Source organism: Phascolarctos cinereus, unplaced genomic scaffold (genome assembly GCF_003287225.1).
Source record: "Phascolarctos cinereus isolate Bilbo 61053 unplaced genomic scaffold, phaCin_HiC Scaffold_726;HRSCAF=1367, whole genome shotgun sequence".
NCBI lineage: Eukaryota > Metazoa > Chordata > Mammalia > Diprotodontia > Phascolarctidae > Phascolarctos > Phascolarctos cinereus.
The window spans coordinates 231,116,343-231,136,251 of NW_027556098.1; the positions used below are offsets into that span (position 1 = coordinate 231,116,343).

The window sequence follows — 19,909 nt, forward strand, 5'->3', positions numbered from 1 at the left end:
AATAATAATAATGATGACTATTTCTAGTGATGGTTCTTTAAGAAAAATAAAAACTTTCAAAAACTTTTCTTTAAGGTCTCTATTAAGGAGTAATGACCTTCCTCTGCTGCAGGTTGTTGCTTCATTTTTAGAAAATGCTTATTTTGGAGAGGATGCAAGAAATTGTGCTGTGTACCAGGCAAACAAAACTTTATTGCCCCTGCTGTGTGGTTCCAAACGGGAATGGATATGTAAAATACCAAGAGGTAAAAATATAAAGAGCTTCCGTCGGTGTATATGTGTTGTGTTTTTTTATTTTTCCCCAAGGATGAAGGAATGTGGGACTAACACATATGGGCTTTATATCCCTGTCAGCCAGGAGGCAGTGGGAGGTAGTGGATGGGGAGTCCACATCACTGCTGGAAGCCCTGGGTGCAATACCTGCCTCTTACACATACTGGGCAGGTCACTGAACCTCCCAGTTCCCCAGGAGATTATTTAAAACCACAAGTGATCCCCGATAGCTGCTCTGCACCAGGGGAGGAACTTCCCCACACCGGTAAAATTACAGGTCCAGACCAACCTCCCCCACCCCAACATAAACAAACAAAAACAAAAACCCCAACAACTTGTTGAACTTGTTTCCACTGAATATATGTAATTAGTTGCACCTTACATCTTTACAGAAAGGAGGCATGATAGCTTCTTGAGAGTTAAAAGGAAATGAGAGGGGCACCTAAGTGGCGTGGTGGATCAAGCACTGGCCCTGGAGTTAGGAGTGCCTGAGTTCAAATCTGACCTCAGAAACTTCACACTTAGTAACTGCGTGACCCTGGGCAAGTCACTTAACTCCAATTGCTTCACCAAAAAAAAAAAAAGAAATGAGAAAAAATGCCACCAGTATTCAAGAATTCAGTCATTAACACAAGTTATCAACATATTCTTCTTTAATTGCAGAACTATCGCCTCTGAAGGTATGGTTAGTTCTCAATTAATGCAAATAATGAATTCTATTAAGTGGTTGAATATTTTAAAATTTAGAGTTATAATTGTGTAAAATATTCTGATTAGTTCTTATCCAGTGGATTTCTATATAGCACAAATTCAAATAATGCGACCACTACATAGGATAAGCCTGCACAATATTCAGTCTGTAGGCCATTTGTGGCCTGCCAAAGGATTTCAGGTGTAGAGGATGTAAAACAGGCCTACACAACATACTGTCTGTGTGCTGCTTTGGCACAGGCTGTATGTTGTGCTGGCTTGCTATAGGATAAATTGTTCACACTAATTGGGACCTAGCTCTGCAATTTGGAAAAAAAAATGTCATCTTGGTATTTTTAAAAAAGGTTAGTGGATGCCATCAGTAACATCATCTGCAAATATGCAGTGTTTTACACATACATACATATATATATGCATATATATACACATATATTATGTCAAGTATCACAAATTACTTCTATTAATTGTATAAGCATTTTTAAGCTGAAATTAAAAGATACTTTTAAGTTTAAACTGTTTTAGATGAAATGCCTCCTGTGAGAAAATATTCAATTAATTAGTTTGCTTTTATTTATAAATCATCTATTTCTTTTGCAGATGTAAAACCAAAGATTCCAAAATGGTACATGCATGGTAAGCCATTAGCCTGACAATTCTTCATCTTGTTATGAACTATTCCATTTCTGTCATTATCAGCGCTTCCTTTCTGCCGTTTTAAAGTTAGTGATGTAGTTACATGTTCCTGGGAACTAATATTATAATTTATTTCCATTTTTATGATTTGTGATTTAAAAATAAGAAATAGTTCATTAAATGGGCACTAGGCTTGAAGTTAGAAGACTGGAATCTAACTCCTGGATTGATGATCTTGACAAATGTTTTCTCTACTCTTAAGTTTTGGTTTATGCATCTTTAAAAATGAGACTTTTACTTCCTTCCTCTCAAAACTGTTGTCTGAAAATGCTATTGAGATGCTATTATATTACTTATTGTTGCCTTTTAAAGACTAATTGTGTGTGTGTGTGTGTGTGTGTGTGTGTGTGTGTGGTGTGGTAGTAGTAGTAGTCGTAGTCATAGTCGTAGTAGATTAAGGAAAATGAGCAATTCACAAAGGAATGTTGGGAATGGACGCAAATAAGGAAGAACAAGAGCCATTCCCCAAAGTTAAGTGGTAAAAGACTATGGACAGTTTTCAAAAGAATTATAAACTATCAAGTTATGTGAAAATATGCTTCAAATCATTAATAGTAAAACAAAATTTAAAACACCTGTCATATTTTACTTCACACCCAGAAAATTAGAAAAGATGACAAAAAATAGAAGCCATCTATGTTGAAGAAGCTATAGGAAGAAAGGCACATGAATACACGATGTTAGTATTTCTGTGAATTGGTCCACCTGTTCAGGAAAACAATTTGAAATTGTGCAAGATTAAACTGTACATACTCTTTGCCCCAAAAATACCACTACTGGACATGTAACCAAGGAGCTCCAAGAAAGAAAGAAATGCCTAATATATCCCCAAATATTCATAGCAGAACCCAAATGAGAAGGTTAGATTAAATTATCCCTAAGGTTCCATAATCCTGATCCAAAGACTTACAGCCAAAGAGGGAGTCCATTGATTGGAGAACAACTAAACAAATTATGCTACATGGCGGTAATAGAATATTACTATGCAGCAAGACAAAAATATGAGGAATTCAAAGAAACATGGGGTGATTCCTATGAATCATTGTAGAATGAAATAAGCAAAAACAAAGAACAATATGTACAACTACTATCATTTAAATGAGAAAAATAAATGGAAGACAGCAAAGTAAATACCCTTTAATTTTGGCCCCAGAGAACAGATAGTAAAATATACCTGCCTGTTCTAGGTAAAGGATGGACAACTGCCAGAAAAGAATGCTACATACATTTTGAGATGTAGTCACTGTTGGGTTTTTTGGCTTGTTTTTCATTATTAAAAGAGAGGATTCATTTCAGGGCAGGTGAGGGGAGCTAATCCAGAAATGACTTAATGTAAAAATTTTAAATGTCAACAAAACTTTTTTTTAAGAAAATGAGAGATTTAGGAATTTAAAAAGAAAAATCTTTGACAATCTTAGAGTTAATCACACTATGACTATGTCTTCTTTTAAGTACACTGTACATCATTTGACATAATTTTTAACATTTATATTTTAGATGAACCATGGCTTTTCCATCAAGGGACCGAATATCTTTTTCATAGTGATCCTTCGGAGTGGGAGAGTTTTGAGTTTGTCTGTGGTTGGCTCCGTAGTGATATGCTCACCATTCATTCTGCGCTCGAACAAGAATTTATCCACAGCAGAATAAAAGTGGTAATCAGATACAATTTCTACACAATAACCTTGAAGATTTTAAACATCAGCCCACTCTGTATTCTTTGAGACATTTCCATGTCGATTTCAGACCTTTGTTGAAACTTTCTAGAAAACATGACCGTATTTTTAATCTTCTGTTAGAGAGATTGAGAAGGCGAGAAAATTGACCTTGGCATGTGGATGTCATTCATTTCATTTTGCTTCATTCTTGATTAGTGAGAATGTTGCTAAAGAAGCAGGGATTTTGGTTTTGCAAAGTTTATTCTTTAATTAAAGTCACCTGTTTCCCTTGCTTTCAAGTTATACAGAGTTCATGTACAGCAGATGGTGACTAACAATTCCCCTTTTCTACTAAGGACAGAAAAATAATGGGCTTAAACCATAGGATTAAGAACTTTGACTGGCTGAGGAGAAGAATGTGAGAGTTTTTGAACAGGAAAAAGGATTAGCAAAAGAGGTTGTGGCTTTTGTCGCTAGAAACCTTTGAAAATGAAATAAAACCTCATCTTTCATCTATGGTTTATATATATTTCTGCCTGAAGGCAGAGGGAAAAACTAGGTGGTCCTACAGGATCCTTTCCAGATCTAGCACTTTCATATTATTGTATAATAATTGATCAATGAATAATACCTTGTCCATATATGGTGGCTCACTCCAGTAATCTCTGCTACTGAAGGAGGTTGAGGCCTTGTGTTTGGGAGCTCTGTCAAGCTACAGGAGGGCTTAAAAAGAAGGAGGGTGTCCTCACTAAGTCTGGCACAAATATGAGGAGCCTACAGGAGGGGAGGTCTACTGGGTGAACTAATGAGGGGTGACCCAAGGCAGGTCACAAAAACTGAGCAGGTTAAAGCTTCCATATCAATCAGCAATGAGGTAGGGCCCAGTAGCCACTGCACTTCCGTCCCAGGTGAGGAGACTGGGTTTAAAAACAGAAAGAGACAGAAAAAGACAGAGAAGAAAGACATAATGTCTTGAACTTTTAAGACCAGCAGGATGTTATAATTATTTATTCTTGATCAAGTAATATTTAATATAAAATACGGTACAGTAGAAAAGGTGCAGACTTTGGAGTCCAGCTCTGCCTTTTAATCTCTGTGTGACATTGGACAAGTCACTTAACTTTTCTGGGTTTTTCTCATCGGTTCATCTCTACTAATAAAGAGGTCATCTTAATTTTTCTGATAAAGATTAAACTTTCCTGTAAGACTTTCTACACCCTCCTGGCAACCATTCCTTACTATATTCCCATTACTCTCTCCTCACACTCAACTTGGTGCAGTGGAAAAGACACTGAATTTCCCAGTACTGAGCTTGGAGTCACAGGAGCTGAGTTTGAATCCTGACACTGTCACTTAGTGCCTGTGTGATTTTTTGGCAAAGTCACTTGACCTGTCTTATTTCCATTTTCTCCTCTTTAAAATGAGGGGATTACCCTAGAAGAGTTCTAAGGCCCTTTTTTAGCCCCTTGCAACTCAAAACCCATGATTGTATGATTTGATGAACCTAAAAATTTCCTCCCCCACCCCTAATCTCACAATCATTAGGGTTGGCCAAAATAAGTGGAAAATCCAAATGGATTGGGAAGACCTAGGAACTTAACAGGGACTACCACCACTTTGTCAGTCTTTGACCATTTCATCTGGATACCAGACTGACCTTGCAGCACCTAGCACATTCAGCTAACTACCAACTGGCTCTCTTAACACAAGCCCTTGCCACTATCTGAGGCATTATATAGTATGTAGGATAGGCCCCAAGAGGAGCCAGATGGCCTGATTTCAAGTGGCAGTATGAAATCTGTAGTTGGTGTGCACATTAAATTTCCTAAAGTATCTTTTTTCCTGCTAGTAATAGGGTTGGTTTTTTTTCTTCCGTTTTTTAACTGTTTGACCATTTAAATTGGTCACAAGGTCCAAAAATAAAGAGATTCCTCATTTTGCCAATCCCTATTGGAGTGATAAAATAAGATGGAGCCACATTCTCCTTAAAGAAAAAAAAAAACTAAAACACGGAGAACCTTACTTTCTACCTTTAGCATCTCAGAAAACAAAAGCAGGGCAAATGCTTCACGGTATTGCTCTTTTTTACTTATCAATTGTTTACTCACTCTCACTTAAATAGTTCTTAGAATTGTAGCAGTGCTAAGAAACAACAAAATGTAGCTGTGTGACCAGACCCAACCATTATATAAACAAACTGGACAAAACCTCTCCAAAAGGCTAATAAAGGGAATAGTTTTAACTAAATGTTTTCTAATGTTATCCATGGACCTTTCATCCAGAGAAAAGTGAGTCATTATTTGGTTTCCCACTCTTTCAGCAACTGAAAAGCTGTATTGAAAAAGCACAACAGGGAGTAGATTGGTAAATACTTGTTTTCCAAACCAACTTAAAGATCTTCAAGCCAATGCTCCAATTGTTAAAAAAAAAAAAAAGCTGTTGGAAGGAAGATGTTTGATACGAACAATTTGCTGATAAGTGTGCTAAGTTCCTATTGTTTTGTGCTTTGGGATTCTGTCTGTATGTTGACTTTTTAAAGCATGAAGACTGATGTGCTCACTAGTCCCTCCCTAAAAGTCAAGTTACTGAGTGTGCAGACTTTAGAATATAGGGAAAGAGTTTCAATTCTCTGGGTCATAATTCTACTACTAAAATTTTCTTTGGAATGAATACATTCCTTTTTATTTTAAGCTCCAGTATGCTTAGATTGTATACCTTGACCATTAAGAAATACTGATATAAAATCCATCAAATACATGAGTCAGTTGGCAAACCATTGGCAGCTTTGTGATGGGGACTTTTTGCATTCTCCTCTCTTTGAATGGAGAAGGTAGTACTGTTAGTTATTATAATGATCTTTATGGCTTGAGCTGTTTTTTAACCTTTACCAGTCAATATCCCTGGGAAAATAGAAACTTAATTTTTCAGTCAAAAGAGAATGCTAGTTAGTATTCCATCTTTTTTGTGATTTGTACTTTTTACTTTTTAAGATCTTTAATGGAGTTGGAAACCGCTCTTGAATATGTGGTCCTAATTGGTTGGTTAAAGGCTCTTTTGCAGTGGGGAGAGAGAGCCGTGATTATTTATGTTTATTGGTTTCTATTTCCTTTCATCGTGGATATAAAATATTTTTAGGGTAACAAATTTCAAGTTTTCTTGCAGTGGTAGGTATAGTCTTTTTCTAGGTAATTGGAAAAGATAACAAAGAACAAATAAATGCTAACTTTGTTTTCCCTTTTTTTTTTGCCAGCTATCAAAGAATAATAAGAATTGGTGGATTGGGCTCCGTGAAGAAAGACCTAAGGATGGATTTCAGTATGATTTGCATTTAATTGTATTTAATTCTCATTGACAGACTTGATTTTCAGAATGATTAAACCAATCTGTGTGATCACTGCATATCATGTCTCTCAATCATAATTTATTGCTTATAGTCTCATTCTCCCCAGAAAAAAAGACACTGTGTACCTTTATGAGTTAAAATGAGCATTCTGACCTTGATTCACCTCCCTACCCCAGATAAAGATGATGCTGAGAGATGACTATGCAGAACAAGAGAGGGATATGAGCTTTATTTTTTTTAATTTCCTTATAGTTGGAGAGATGGCTCACCATTAATATACCAGAACTGGGATGATGGAGGAGAAAGATCTGTGAATAATCAGAGTCAAAGATGTGGCTTCATTTCATCTGAAACAGGTCTTTTGGTTTTTCTTTTGGGGGGCACTCTTCATAAATTAATAATTTGCAAAGTTGCTTAAGAACTATTTTTTGTTACATCAGCAGCATTTTAGGGATGTGGTAGTGGTAGGGGTTTTTTTTCAAGTTAATTTGCTTCTCTTTGTGAATCTACACCCTGAAGGTATTGTCTATATGATCATCATCACATAATTTGCTTACAGCTTGGTAACTTGTCTTGTGTACCAAGGTAACAGCAAAAATGGAACAGCCTACTGCGACTGATTTAAAGAAATTACCCATTGTGGGGTTTGCTCTTTGAAGCAATGGACCCTTGGCATCCATTTTCACTCATTATTCTTGTAGATGAAAATTAGTTGGCTAAAGGTTTAGCCTTTGTGAGTTTACTTGAGTGCTCACATTTAAGGAAAATTGGATTTGAGAAAATGTGTCCATGTCCTCTTGTTAAGGGCCTGTCATTAACTGTTATTTGGCCTAGTAGGGTGGTCATTTACACCTTGTGTTTAGTAATCCTTTACCTTAAGATGAGTAATGTATTTTATTTCCCAGGAGGCTTTGTTTTGGCTGTGTAAACTTCTTGTCAATTTGTTTTTATGATTACTTGTAGCATTATTTTACACTCACACTTAATTAAAAATAACTCATTCCCCAACTTGGCCGTGTTAACATTCACTGTTTATAAAAAAGAAAGACAAAGCCAGTTTCTGTAATTACCATCAGGCTTACTTAGAGTCCCTGGCAAATTACATAGCTCTTTCCTGAGATTGTTTGGAAACTGCATTGCTTTTACAGCATTTACTTCCTAGTTTCTAATCAATAAATGGAAACATTCCCATTGACCCTGAAATGAGATCCAGCTTTATGCTAACCTTGTGACCAAATGTCAGGAAAAGCAGAAGAAAAGAAGGCCACGTGATGCAAGATGCCTGAGCTTCCTCCCCGGATACATTTAGAAAAGGAAAAGGCCTTGTGATTAGTCAGTTTGAGTTTACCAGCAGGTGTCACAATAGTCTACAGAAAGCTAGTTTGAGAATACAGAGGCTCATCTAAACAAGAAAAACACGAGGTCTCCCTTTTCAAAATGATGAATTCCTTCTGGCTCACACTGCTGACACCAGGGCAGTAAACTTGCCCTGTGCAGTTGGTGGGTATTGCCGGCCCATAAAAGATTCAGCTTCAAAGCAATCTGTGTTGTGTTAGACCTAATCCTCTGCTTAGAAATCCTTCTTGAAATCCATGAAAATACCCACCTAGAAAGTCTAGTTTCTTACAAATGACAGGGTGGGTGAGTAGAAATATGGATGGGTGTGTGTGTGTGTGTGTGTGTGTGTGTGTGTGTGTGTGTGTGCCAGTACTCTTTGCTAAGAAGTTTGACTTTTTGCTATCAATTTTTGTGTAGCTTCTTACAGATGTCCAGGTAATAGTTTTATATTCCACACAATCTATTCTTCTGGAAACTTCTTTTACTACAAAATTCTGAAGTAATTAAGCAGTCTTCTTATTTTGTCCTTTCCCTTTCTGTCAAAGCTAAACATTTCTAAACAAAAGTGTTAGTGTAACAAAATACAGTACAGTTATCCCTTCCACGTCATTGGGGTTAGGGGAACGGTGCCCACACTATCTGGAAAATCCTTATAAAATTTTTTGGCCCTCCCTTTATACCAGAGAAGAAGTCTGAATTAGTAAGATATTAAAATATGAAATATGTTGATGTTATATAATACTGTACATATGTTTTATGCATTTCTGAGTTTCAAAACTTTTCCTATATCTGCTGGCTTTTGTGTGTTATCTGCGGCTTCTGCAAAACTCTCAAAAAATTCCCATTTAAATTCTTATGTCAACCCACAAAATATTGAAACCTCAATGGAGAAAGTCACAATGTGGAAGGAATAACTCTCCTGCATGAGCCAAATATTCACATAGTGTCAACAAGGTTCCCCTTTCTGGCAAGCATTTTCTTTGATTTTGCAAAATGCCCATGTACATAAACTACTCTTGGAGTTAATGCATAGTGTTGCCCAGTTAGCCAATATTGCTTGGAAATATATATATGATGATGCATTAATTATAGTTCAGTTGCCAGAATGAATAATAAATTTTAAGAATGAGTGAACTATAGATAGCCACAGCATTTGTTGAAGGGGTGGTTGAATCAACAATATTTTCAAGGCCTTTCTAATTTTTTAAAAATTTTCCTCTTTCTAAGGACTCTGGAGTAATGAAGATTGCTCTGTTTCTATGTCCAGTATTTGTAAGCGTAAAAAAATATGGGTTATAGAGAAAGAGAGGGATATACCAAAACAACATGGATTGTGTCCCAAAGGATGGCTGTACTTTGACTATAAGGTAAACCTGACTTCAAGTGGTGAGTTATTTTTCTGCAAAATAAGTTTCCATTTTGGGAAAGGGAAAAAGAAATTAAAATGACTATGAAGAGCAAAATCCATAAGTAGGAAATGGGAAATTAATTTTTGGCTTTCAGCCTACTTGATAATTTTTCAGTTTATGCTTCTACCTCTGTACAAACACTTTGGATGAGGATTTAGCAGTCTATTTACTCCTCTCCTCCTGCACACCTCCTAGCTTTATATAATTGGTTAATATGGCTGATATATTCATTTGTGCCCCTGTAAACTTGCTTTTCAGTTGTTTTATGCATGTGAATTTTACCTTGAGGTAAGACTAAACTCCTCCAAGACAGCCTGAGTCTTCCATTTCTTCTGTGTCTCATGTGTCTGGGGCCCACTATCCTGTCGTGAACACATTATGAACTGAGACATAATTGTCTTTGATTGTTCAGATCAGTCTCAAGCCTCACAAAGCACTGAATCTCCATGCAAACTGAAATAAATGAAAGATTTACCAGTAGGCCTTATGTTACCTTAGAGCTGTGATTTCATAGACTATGCTTAATTAACTCCTGAATATTTCCTCTATCTCCTCTGTCATGCCTAGTTTTTATAAATCATTCTATGGGCCTTAGGTGGAAGCTGCTGCCATGAATGCCAAGAGTTACAATCATTTAACTATTTGTTATTTTGATAATTTAGAAACCCAAAGTAAATCATAATCCCACTGTTTCAGACTATTAAATTAACAGAATACATACTATTAATTATTTCACTTTATTGAAATGGTATCCGGTTCTTTCCTCTGATTTTTCTTCAACTCTTAAACTGAAAACCTAGCCCTTATCGTCATGGGTTCATACTCATGGTCCAGCCAGCTCTGTGTTAGACAATATGGCTGATCTCAATGACCTCACAACATTGTAGTAAACAATTACTTCCTATCATTTGAAGCTGCAAATTTAATTTAAATTACAGTATGAAGAATTTAGCAGTTGACGCCATTAAATTATAAACCAAAAGGTCTTAGGGTTTTAGTGGGCTTCAAGCTCAATATGGGTGAGCTTGCAATTTAGCAGCCAAAACAAAAACAAAAACAAAAACAAAACCTAATGCTGTATTGGGCTGGTTGAGGGGCAAAGCTTCCAGGAATAGAGAAGTGATTGTTCTGTACCCCTCTGCCCTCATCAGACTTCGTTGGAGTATCAGGCTCAGTTCTAGACATCACAATTTAAGAAGGATGTCGATAAGCTTCAGAGTGTTCAAAGGAGGGCAATGAAAGGATGGGATAATGAAGAGCCTTGAGGATCCATTGAAGGAATAGGTTGTGTTTACCTTGGAGAAGAAAACAATCAGGAGGGGATGTGGTTGCTGTCTTCAAGTATTTGAAGGGCTGATATATGGAAGAGAGGTTATATTCATTCAGAGAATAATCAGGAATGGTGCATGGAAATTTCAAAGAGGCAGATTTGGGTTTGATTTTAGAAAAAATTGATTAAAGCTGTGGGATTAGCTGCCTGGAGAAGTGTCTGGTTCTCCCTAGTTGGAGGTCTTCAATGAGCTGCTGAGTAGCCTTTTATTGAGTATGTTGTAGAGCTGATTCCTTTTGTGCATGGATTACATGGCCACTAAGGACCGCCCAACTCTCGAATTCTGTGATTCTGACATTCATTTTTTATCTTAGTATGGTATTAACCTGTTTTTAGTCATACTTAGGAAAACTGTAGCTTCTCAAAATGCACATTTGGAACAATTGAGGAACAAATAAGTGCAAATTAATGTATCAGGTGGTGTGGTAGATGGAGCACGGGGCTTGGAAACCATGAAGACTCATCTGTGTGAGTTCAAATCCGGCCACAGACACTTACTAGCTGTGTGACCCTGGGCAAGTCACTTAACTCTCTTTGCCTCAGTTTCCTCATCTGTAAAATGAGCTGGAGAACAAAATGGTGAATCACTCTAGTGTCTTTGCCAAGAAAGCCCCAAATGGGGTCACAAAGAGTAGGACACGACTGAAACGACTTAACAACAACACCAGTGCAAAATAACTATATAAATCAGTCAATAAGCACTTAAGATGTGTCAGGCTCTATGCTAATCACTGGGTGTACAAAAAAAAGGTAAGATAGTTCCTGCTCTCAGGGAGCTCATAATCTAATGGGAGAGAGAGAAGGGAAGGTAACAAATGCCAACTATTTTCCAGGTCCTATTCTAAGTGCTTTACGAGTATGATTTCATTTGATTCTCACAACAACCCTGGGAGGTAAGTGCTATTGTTATCCCCATTTTACAGTTGAGGAAATGGAGGAAGTTCAATGACTTGCCCAGAGTCATACAACTAGTAAGTGTCTGAGGTCAGATTTGAACTTAGGGATTTATGACTCCAGGATCTGTACTCTATCTGCTGTACAACCTAGCTGCCCATGCAAACAGCTTCATTTAAAAAAAAAATCTACATATAGGGTATCAGGCTGACTAGGATGCCAAGTAGATGATGAAAATCCAAGTATGACTTTAGAATCAGAGAAAAAAAACCAAAGAAATAAATATCCTAGAGTCAAGTATTTGACGAAGAAGTGTAGCCCAATAGTACTGGTCCCAAGCCATTTTCTAGTATTTAGCTCATACTTCATCCTTTTTCAAATACTCAAAATACTCTCAAATGGATCAGTGATCTCATCAATGTGAGTATACCCTGTGGAGATATAGATTGCTGCCCATCCATACCTGTCTTGTGAAACTCTCATCCACTTTCTCCCAGAAGTTATGCAACAGAGGGTCTTTCCAGTGTGTGGAGACTCTTCCTTCTTCTGCGCTCTCTTCAAACCTTTGACATTACTTTTGGAGGCATTATTCTTTTTTGAGTTCTTCAAGTCATTTTAATTTTTTTCCATTTTTCAGTAGTATATTTTTCCTCAATTACATGTAATGGAGGCATTATTCTTAAATTAAAGCCACAGCACTTGCCATATTTAACCAAACAGTTTTCATTCAGCCCAAGCCCATAACTAAATTTCCAAAAAGATATTTATCCTATGCCATTTTCTGCCTGGGTGAAATTTGGAGATGGCAGTGGTGAAGAAGAGAGGTTTTAGCCTCTAGTTATTAATTTGTTTGGAGCAAATCCAAACAAAAATTCACCAGTATAAGAGCATACTGCATTTCTGAAGCAAATGTCCAAAATACTCTCAAAAAGAGCTACTAATTTGGAGAGACCAGTTTTCTTCTTTATATCAACTAAACAAAAGAAATAAATTATTTTGATAATTGTATCTCCTAATTATTCTAGGTAAAAGTTTTATATTAATAATTCAAAACTGACTTTATGAGTGACTGATTGATTATGTGGTGTGATTACAGGAGCCCCTTCTCCAAGAAATGTATCCCTTCTATGTTGTATATTTGTCCAATACTTTGGAATCATGTTTATCGGTTTTTCTTCCAATGACTCCTGGGAGATTGATTATTTGCCCTCTGTAGATAATGATAACTGAGGCATGAGATGGTTAGGCTTGATGTCTTTTTCTCAGCATTTCAGAGAGCCCACAAAACTCCTCTTTAATGGTACAAAACACTCTACTGGAAATCCTTTACAAAAGCAACTTGACCAGCATTCACCCAGAAGGAAAAGTGGTAAGGTACTTGCTCCTCAGGAGCTGGGCTTTATTTCAGAAACAAAGGCCCACATTTAGACACAAGGAGCCTTTGTGTGGGGAAGGAGGGCACCGAACAATTCTAGCCATTCCTTTCACAAGATAGACTTTACTCTTCCTTTGTTACTTTTTCACTTATGGTTCTTAACATCTCTAGCTTCACTCTGATTCATTGTTAATATGGACCACAGAATTTGTAATCCAGCCATTAATTGGTTTCATGCCCTGCATACTTTTTTAAGTATTCTCTTCTGTTTAATAAATTATTTTGTTTGAAGGAGATGTCTTAAAATACAGGGAGATGTCTTCGGTTCACACTAACAGCTGCAAAGTGTACCCCAGATGTGCACACTGGGGTACAAGGACACTGTACTTTGTTCTGTGGCTTGGTTTTTATTATAAATGAAAATACGTCATCACCTTTAGAAAATATGGTATTGCATAGATTCGGAGAAACAATGTGAGACACCACTGCCATACTCAGGTGACAAATCTTGGTCATGATAGCTGTGGGGGATATTTTTTCCTAGAGAAATATATGTGGCCATATTAGTGAGGTTTACTGGTATCAGACAGCAGAACATGAGGAAAAGTCAGCAATAAATGATAACTTTCTACTAATTAGCATATGCCACCAATTTGAAATGCATAAATAGAAGCACAAAGGAAACCAGTAAAATAACCTTTTCTTAAAAAAAATAGTAAAAATAAAAACAAACAATGCCTTTAAACTGATTTAGTTGTTCTACATGCCTGGAAGTTTCAAGGAGTCCAAAAGAACTGATTTCTCCTTTAGGTTAATGGCTGTAATTCAGGTGAGGTCAGAAGTCTCTCCATGAGCATTTGGACACTTTCTGGGTGAAACTGGGGATCATCTATGGGTTGGATTTCTGGTATAGTGGAAAAACCACTAGATTTGGAGTCAAGATGTTAGAAGTTCAAACCTGTCTCACAATACTTGCTATTTGGACCGAGTCATTTAATGCCATTGAACCTCAGTTTGCTCATTTGTAAACAATTGGAATAAGGTTACTTGCACGGCAGCCCTCAATCTCCCAGAGTTACTGCAAGGATGAAAAGAGATGGTGGGTGTGATGTATCTTGTTGACCATAAAATCCTAGGCTTTCAGGTATTATTCTTCTCATCTGCAACAGTGACTTTTTCACTAATAAGTTTTCCACCTTTGTGGGGCTGGAATTCTTAGTTGATACCAATATGAAGATTTTGTGAAATGACTAATGAAGGATTTGACAAGGCAAATCCTACCATCAAGAACTTCACCTAAGTCATATGAAGCAGCTGGATACATCACCCCAGCTGCATGTCCGTGATACTTAATCTGTGGGAAATTGTACCAGAAATTTGATTTTATGGCACCCTTTCTCCATTTAAAGTTTTTTTTCTAATGAAAATGAAATAATTCATTTTGTTTTGATATTTTTAAAAATCTCAGTTTCTCCTCTATTAAATATTAATTCTGGCATGGTGGGTTTTGCTGGAAAATTGCCTCAATTGGGATTTGGTACCAATAATGAAGACACACATATCCTAAATGAACATTTTTGTTTATATTCCAGTAGTTGAGAGCATATGTTCCCAAATTCCACCATTATCACCACAAATACTTTTGTGCTTTATTGCTACCAAAAGCACAAAAATAGAGGAGCCGTAAGAAGAATTCACATTTGTATAATGTTCTAAGGTTTGCAAAACTCTTTGCACAAGAACCCTCTACAGTATTGAGTACCATTATCCTCATTTGATGAATGAGAACACTAAGGCTTAGAGAGGTTGCGACTTGCCCACTCATAAAGTTGTAAGAACCAGGCCTCAAACCTAGATATTCTGACTATTAAGATCAGTGCTTATTCTGAGACATTAGAGGCATCAGTGGTATTAACTTCTGTTGTGGCTTTCTTAGAGCACCAGAGAAAGTAGAAATTAATTTTTAAACTTATTATCAATTCATTGTTTTTGTTCTGAACCTAATGAACACCAAAGACAGTGGGTACTTGCATATACATGAGCTTGAGGCTCATCTCATAATCCTTTCAACTGTCCTTTGCATTATAACTTTGACCTTGCCCCAGTCTCCAATTCTCTGTTACCTCTAACTCAGTCAGCCCAGCCTGCATTGTCTGCAACTGGCCCCACCCTAGACCGCCACTCCTGTATTCCATCTAGACCCCTTCCACATGGCCCAAGTCCCTGGTGCTCACCTGGGGCGCCTGGCCCTTCCTGGTCCTTCTCTATTACCTCCCCAGTCACCTGTCCACTCCCATCCAGATCATCCCACAGTCTTACTGTATAAAGGGTCCATCTTGCTTCCTTTAAGGTGCTCAAATTCCTTAAGAGTCTGGCTCAGTTGTATTGGCATCACAAAGGCTCAGATTCCTTAACAGACTGGCCTGCTTGTCAATGTAAACATCACCACATAGCACAGATTCTTAAAATCTTGCCCACCTCAATTGGTGTTTTAATCAGTTTTGTTTCTAACTGAACAAAGCCTTGAGTCAAATTCTTTCAAGGCAAGACCTGCGTCATTTGCCCTTGAATTTTGGAGTTCCCAGAACCCTAGACCTCAACAGAAGGAACCTCAGAGACCATCTAGATGAACCCATTTCACTTTTGAGGAAACTGAGATCTAGGATGGTTGATTTATTTACCCAAGGTCACACCAGTAATAAGTGTTTTAGAGGAGAAAAAATGCCTTAAAAATAAATTTTGTCCAAAGTGCTTCCTAGTGGAAATACCGAAGGATCCAAGGCACCAGAAAACCTGGAAGAGTGCTCAGCATTTCTGTGCCGAGGAGGATGCAACACTTGCCTCCATTGAAAACGAAGTAGAGCAAGGTATGTTATTGAAAGTTTAATTTTACCAAATTAACTATTGTTAGACAAATGCTTTACACATTTACATACATGTTCCTCTTCCTAAAAAAAAAAAGAATTTAAACTCCCTGAGAGCAAGAGTTATTTTGTGTCTGTGTCCCCAGTGCCTAGCAAACACTAGGTGTTTAATAAATATCCGTTGAAAAAATGAATATTTGAATATCCTCAGTGTTGTTCTAAAAATAAACATCTCATTCAAGGTGAAGGTTGTAAGTACATTGCCAGGACTGTATAAATATTCATTGTTCTAAGCAATGATCATTCTGATGGAGTCTAAAAAGGCTAGAATGGTCTATGCATAACAATAAGCTGCTGGTGTTGCATTCTTCTTGTCCCCATGAGAATAGCGTGCAGAATAAGGAGATACGTGTGATCAGTTTCCTAAATGGCAAAGAATGTAATATGTTGTTGGCACAATGAATTTTCCCTAAGTCATTTAAAGATTTCTCTTCCCAGTATGATTTGGGTTTTTGCCAGCTGTGCATTATGATTTAAGTATAGTAGAGGGATTTTTTTTTCAGTAAAACAGTCATTACATGAACATGCTAAAATTGTTTTGTTAAATGTGTGATAAGACCCCAGGCCCATCCAGCTAATGTCAGTGAACAATGACATGAAATAGGAGAAAGAATGCGTTACCTTAAACAAGGATGATGTAACAAAACTCCTACTGCTGATTTGTAATTAAGTTTCCCCTTTATTTAAATGTAGTAATCATGGCTACAAACAGGGATATGTGATTACCCAAATGGTTTCTATGATGTTAATGTTAGTAATGTATTCTTGTTTTTGCAGCTTTCATTACAATGAATCTTTTTGGACAGAAAGCTAACGTTTGGATAGGCCTACAGAGTGATGATTATGAAAAATGGCTAAATGGAGAGCCTGTAATATATTCTAACTGGTCTCCAGTTGAGATAATAAATGTAAGTTGTAAGATATAGTTTTCAGAAGTCATTTAACAAATGATCTTGTTGAAGAAGGAAATTTTAGTCAAAATTATCAGGTTTTCTGCGATACCCAAAATGATCTGCATTAGTCTTTTATTAGTACTTTTATTTTTTTTAACAATTTAATACATTATTCCATGAATATGTTGATTCTAATTCTCACTGTTATTTTTTTAACTTTGTGGCAGATTCAGTGATTATATGAAAAATTGGTTAACTAATTGCACATAATTTTATAGGGATTATTTATATTTTAATCAGTTATAAGGTATATTCTATACTGGATTTTCAAAGGCCCACTGTGATTTTTTTTAATCACTAATAACTTTTTTTTTAAAGAATAAGAACCATAACTCTACAAATGTTCAAGAACAAGTTCCTCTCTGTGCTTTGTTATCAAGTAGCCCTAATTTTCATTTTACTGGAAAATGGTATTTAGAAGATTGTAGGAAACAAAGTTTTGGATTTGTCTGTGAAAAACTACAAGGTAAGGAACCATTTTATCCCTTTCATTGGTAAATATTATAGTCAGTCTTCTTTTTCCTATTTAATATAGCCATGCCCTACATGCCTCACCATGCAACTTCTTTTCAGTGAACTCCTAAGGGGAGCAGAGTTGATAATAAATCCTGTATACTTATTTAAATTGTATAAGGAGACTTCACTGCATGGCCTTGGACTAAGCTCTCTATTTAGGTAACAAGGAACACATCCACAAGAGTGTAGCCAAATTGGAGAAAAAACAACAACACTTTGCATTGGCTCCCATCCCCATCCCCTCCAAATGGTCCCTGGGACCAAACCTGGCATAGAACACATGTTTTTTGCCCTAGGAGTCAACCCCACCAAAGGACTTCATGGGGGTTCAAAGACAGAGAAATTGGAACTGCAGGGCTCCAAAGATCTACTTGTTAGTAGTGCCAGTGAGTTCTACCCTATTCATATGGAGTGTGGGAAGAATTTTTTGTGTCTGTCCTCTGTCCAGGACCGTGACATTGATGAAGGGAATGACAATGAGCTGTCAAGCTTGAACAGACTATCTTGTGTACTAATTAAGAATCAAAATTATCTCCATTGTACGTCAGCTAATTTGTATAGTACATTGCAAACTTGAAAGCACTAATTTATTATTATTGTCATTTATTGCTATTATTGCATTTAAGTGACATGTTGAGAGATAGTGAACTACTGAGGGAAATAATCTGGGAAGAAATCTTTTAGGCTTCATACTTATCATGTAATCATAATAGAAATTAATGGAATTCTTTTCTTTTGTTGTTGTTGTTGTTTTGCTAGGCAATGGGGTTAAATGACTTGCCCAGGGTCACACAGCTAGTAAGTGTCAAGTGTTTGGTCTGAGGCCGGATTTGAACTCAGGTCCTCCTGACGCCAGGGATGGTGCTCTATTCACTGTGCCACCTAGCTGCCCCAATCAGTGGAATTCTGAAAGAGAATATTAGCTCCATTAGACCATGGCCAATTGAATTGCAATATACAGAGCTAGAAGAGACTTTAACATTTGTCTAGTAAAGCCCTCTCCTTTTAGGAATAAGGAAACTGAGGCCCATTGAGGTAAACTGGCTTGTTCAAGGTCATACAGCTGTTGAGTAGCAAAATTGAGATGTGAACCCAGGTCCTTTAACTCTAAATTCAGGAATCTTTCTAGTATACAACAATGTCCCTGAAGGGACAATCCCCTGAGAATTTTAGAGCTATCTATTCTATGTCAAAATTGTGGACATGTTGCATGTTTCTCTCTCTGAACATCATTCCTCTTCTGCCACAATTTCAAACTACCTTAAGAGTTTTGTATTTAGTCATTGCGCATGCGTTTATATTTAATTTCATCTTATTAGATTCAGTCCAACATCCTAGGCTAGTGGTAACTTTGGGGATTCTCAGTCAATCTTTCACTGTAGTAGCTGACACCTCTCAGTTTTGTGTCATTTGTAAATTTGATAAGCTTGTCATTTATGCTACTCATCTAGATCATTAATAAGAATGTCCAACAGCATAGAGCCAAGGTCCCTGGAACCTTCCACTAGAAACCTCCGTTCAAGTTGATATTGAAACATCAATGATTATTCTCAGGTACAATTCTACAACCACTTAATCATATTATTATTTGGCCTACTTCTCTCCATCTTTTACACTAGGAAAGCGTAGTCTTTTAAAAATAGAATTATGTTTTAGATCTATAGTTCCATTGTTAATGGGGAACTTCTGGATGAGAAGACTACCTCAAAGAAGGCAGGTCCACACATCCTCTGCAACATGTAGTCTGAGATTTGTCCAGAGCACTGAGCAATCACTTATAAGTGATTGACCCAAAGTCATAAGGAAAGTATGTGTGAGAGGCAGGACTCAGCTCTCTATCCACTGTCCCACACTGGCTTTGCTAAAATCTAGGTCAGCAATTCTCAAATGTTTTTATATCAGGAAGCCTTCACACTTTTAAAAGTGTTGAGGATCACTCCCCAAAGAGCTTTTGGTTTATGTGGGATATATCTTAAAACATCTTAGTGTGATTGGAAAAATAGTTTTGGCTTCACAAATTCCCTGAAAGGGTCTCAGACCACACTCTGAGAACCACTGATATAGATAAAATATATCTGTGGTATTCACCTGACCAGGTTATAAAAAGAAAATGAAGATAATCAGGCATGTTCTTGTTAAAGCTATGCTGACTTTATTTTTTCATAGATTTTTATTTATTCTGTGAAATATTTTCCATTTATATGCAAAAAAAATTTTAACATTCTTTTTTTTTTGAATTTTGAGTTCCAGATTCTCTCAGTTTGATATTGGTTATACATGTGAAGTCATGCAAAACGTGTTTCCATATTAGCCGTGTTGCAAAACAGAACACAAACGAAAAAGAAAAAGAAAGAAAGTCTTTAAAAATATATTTCAATCTGCATTCAGATTCCATCAGCCCTCTCTCTGGAGATGGAAAGATGTTTTCATCATGGGTCCTTTGTAATTAATTGTCTAAGATCACTGTATTGATCAGAGTACCTAAGTCTTTC

General features: G+C 36.8%; 1 protein-coding gene across 1 annotated transcript in view; it reads left to right on the forward strand.

Moving 5' to 3' along the window:
- PLA2R1 (phospholipase A2 receptor 1) overlaps positions 1-19,909 on the forward strand; it is a 168,344-nt gene that overhangs the window by 130,776 nt on the left and 17,659 nt on the right. Inside the window, 9 exon segments of the mRNA XM_021004945.2 lie at positions 113-245; positions 1,582-1,617; positions 3,175-3,332; positions 6,586-6,650; positions 6,931-7,034; positions 9,244-9,383; positions 15,774-15,891; positions 16,726-16,856; positions 17,220-17,367. Coding sequence (XP_020860604.1) covers positions 113-245; positions 1,582-1,617; positions 3,175-3,332; positions 6,586-6,650; positions 6,931-7,034; positions 9,244-9,383; positions 15,774-15,891; positions 16,726-16,856; positions 17,220-17,367 — 1,033 coding nt within the window.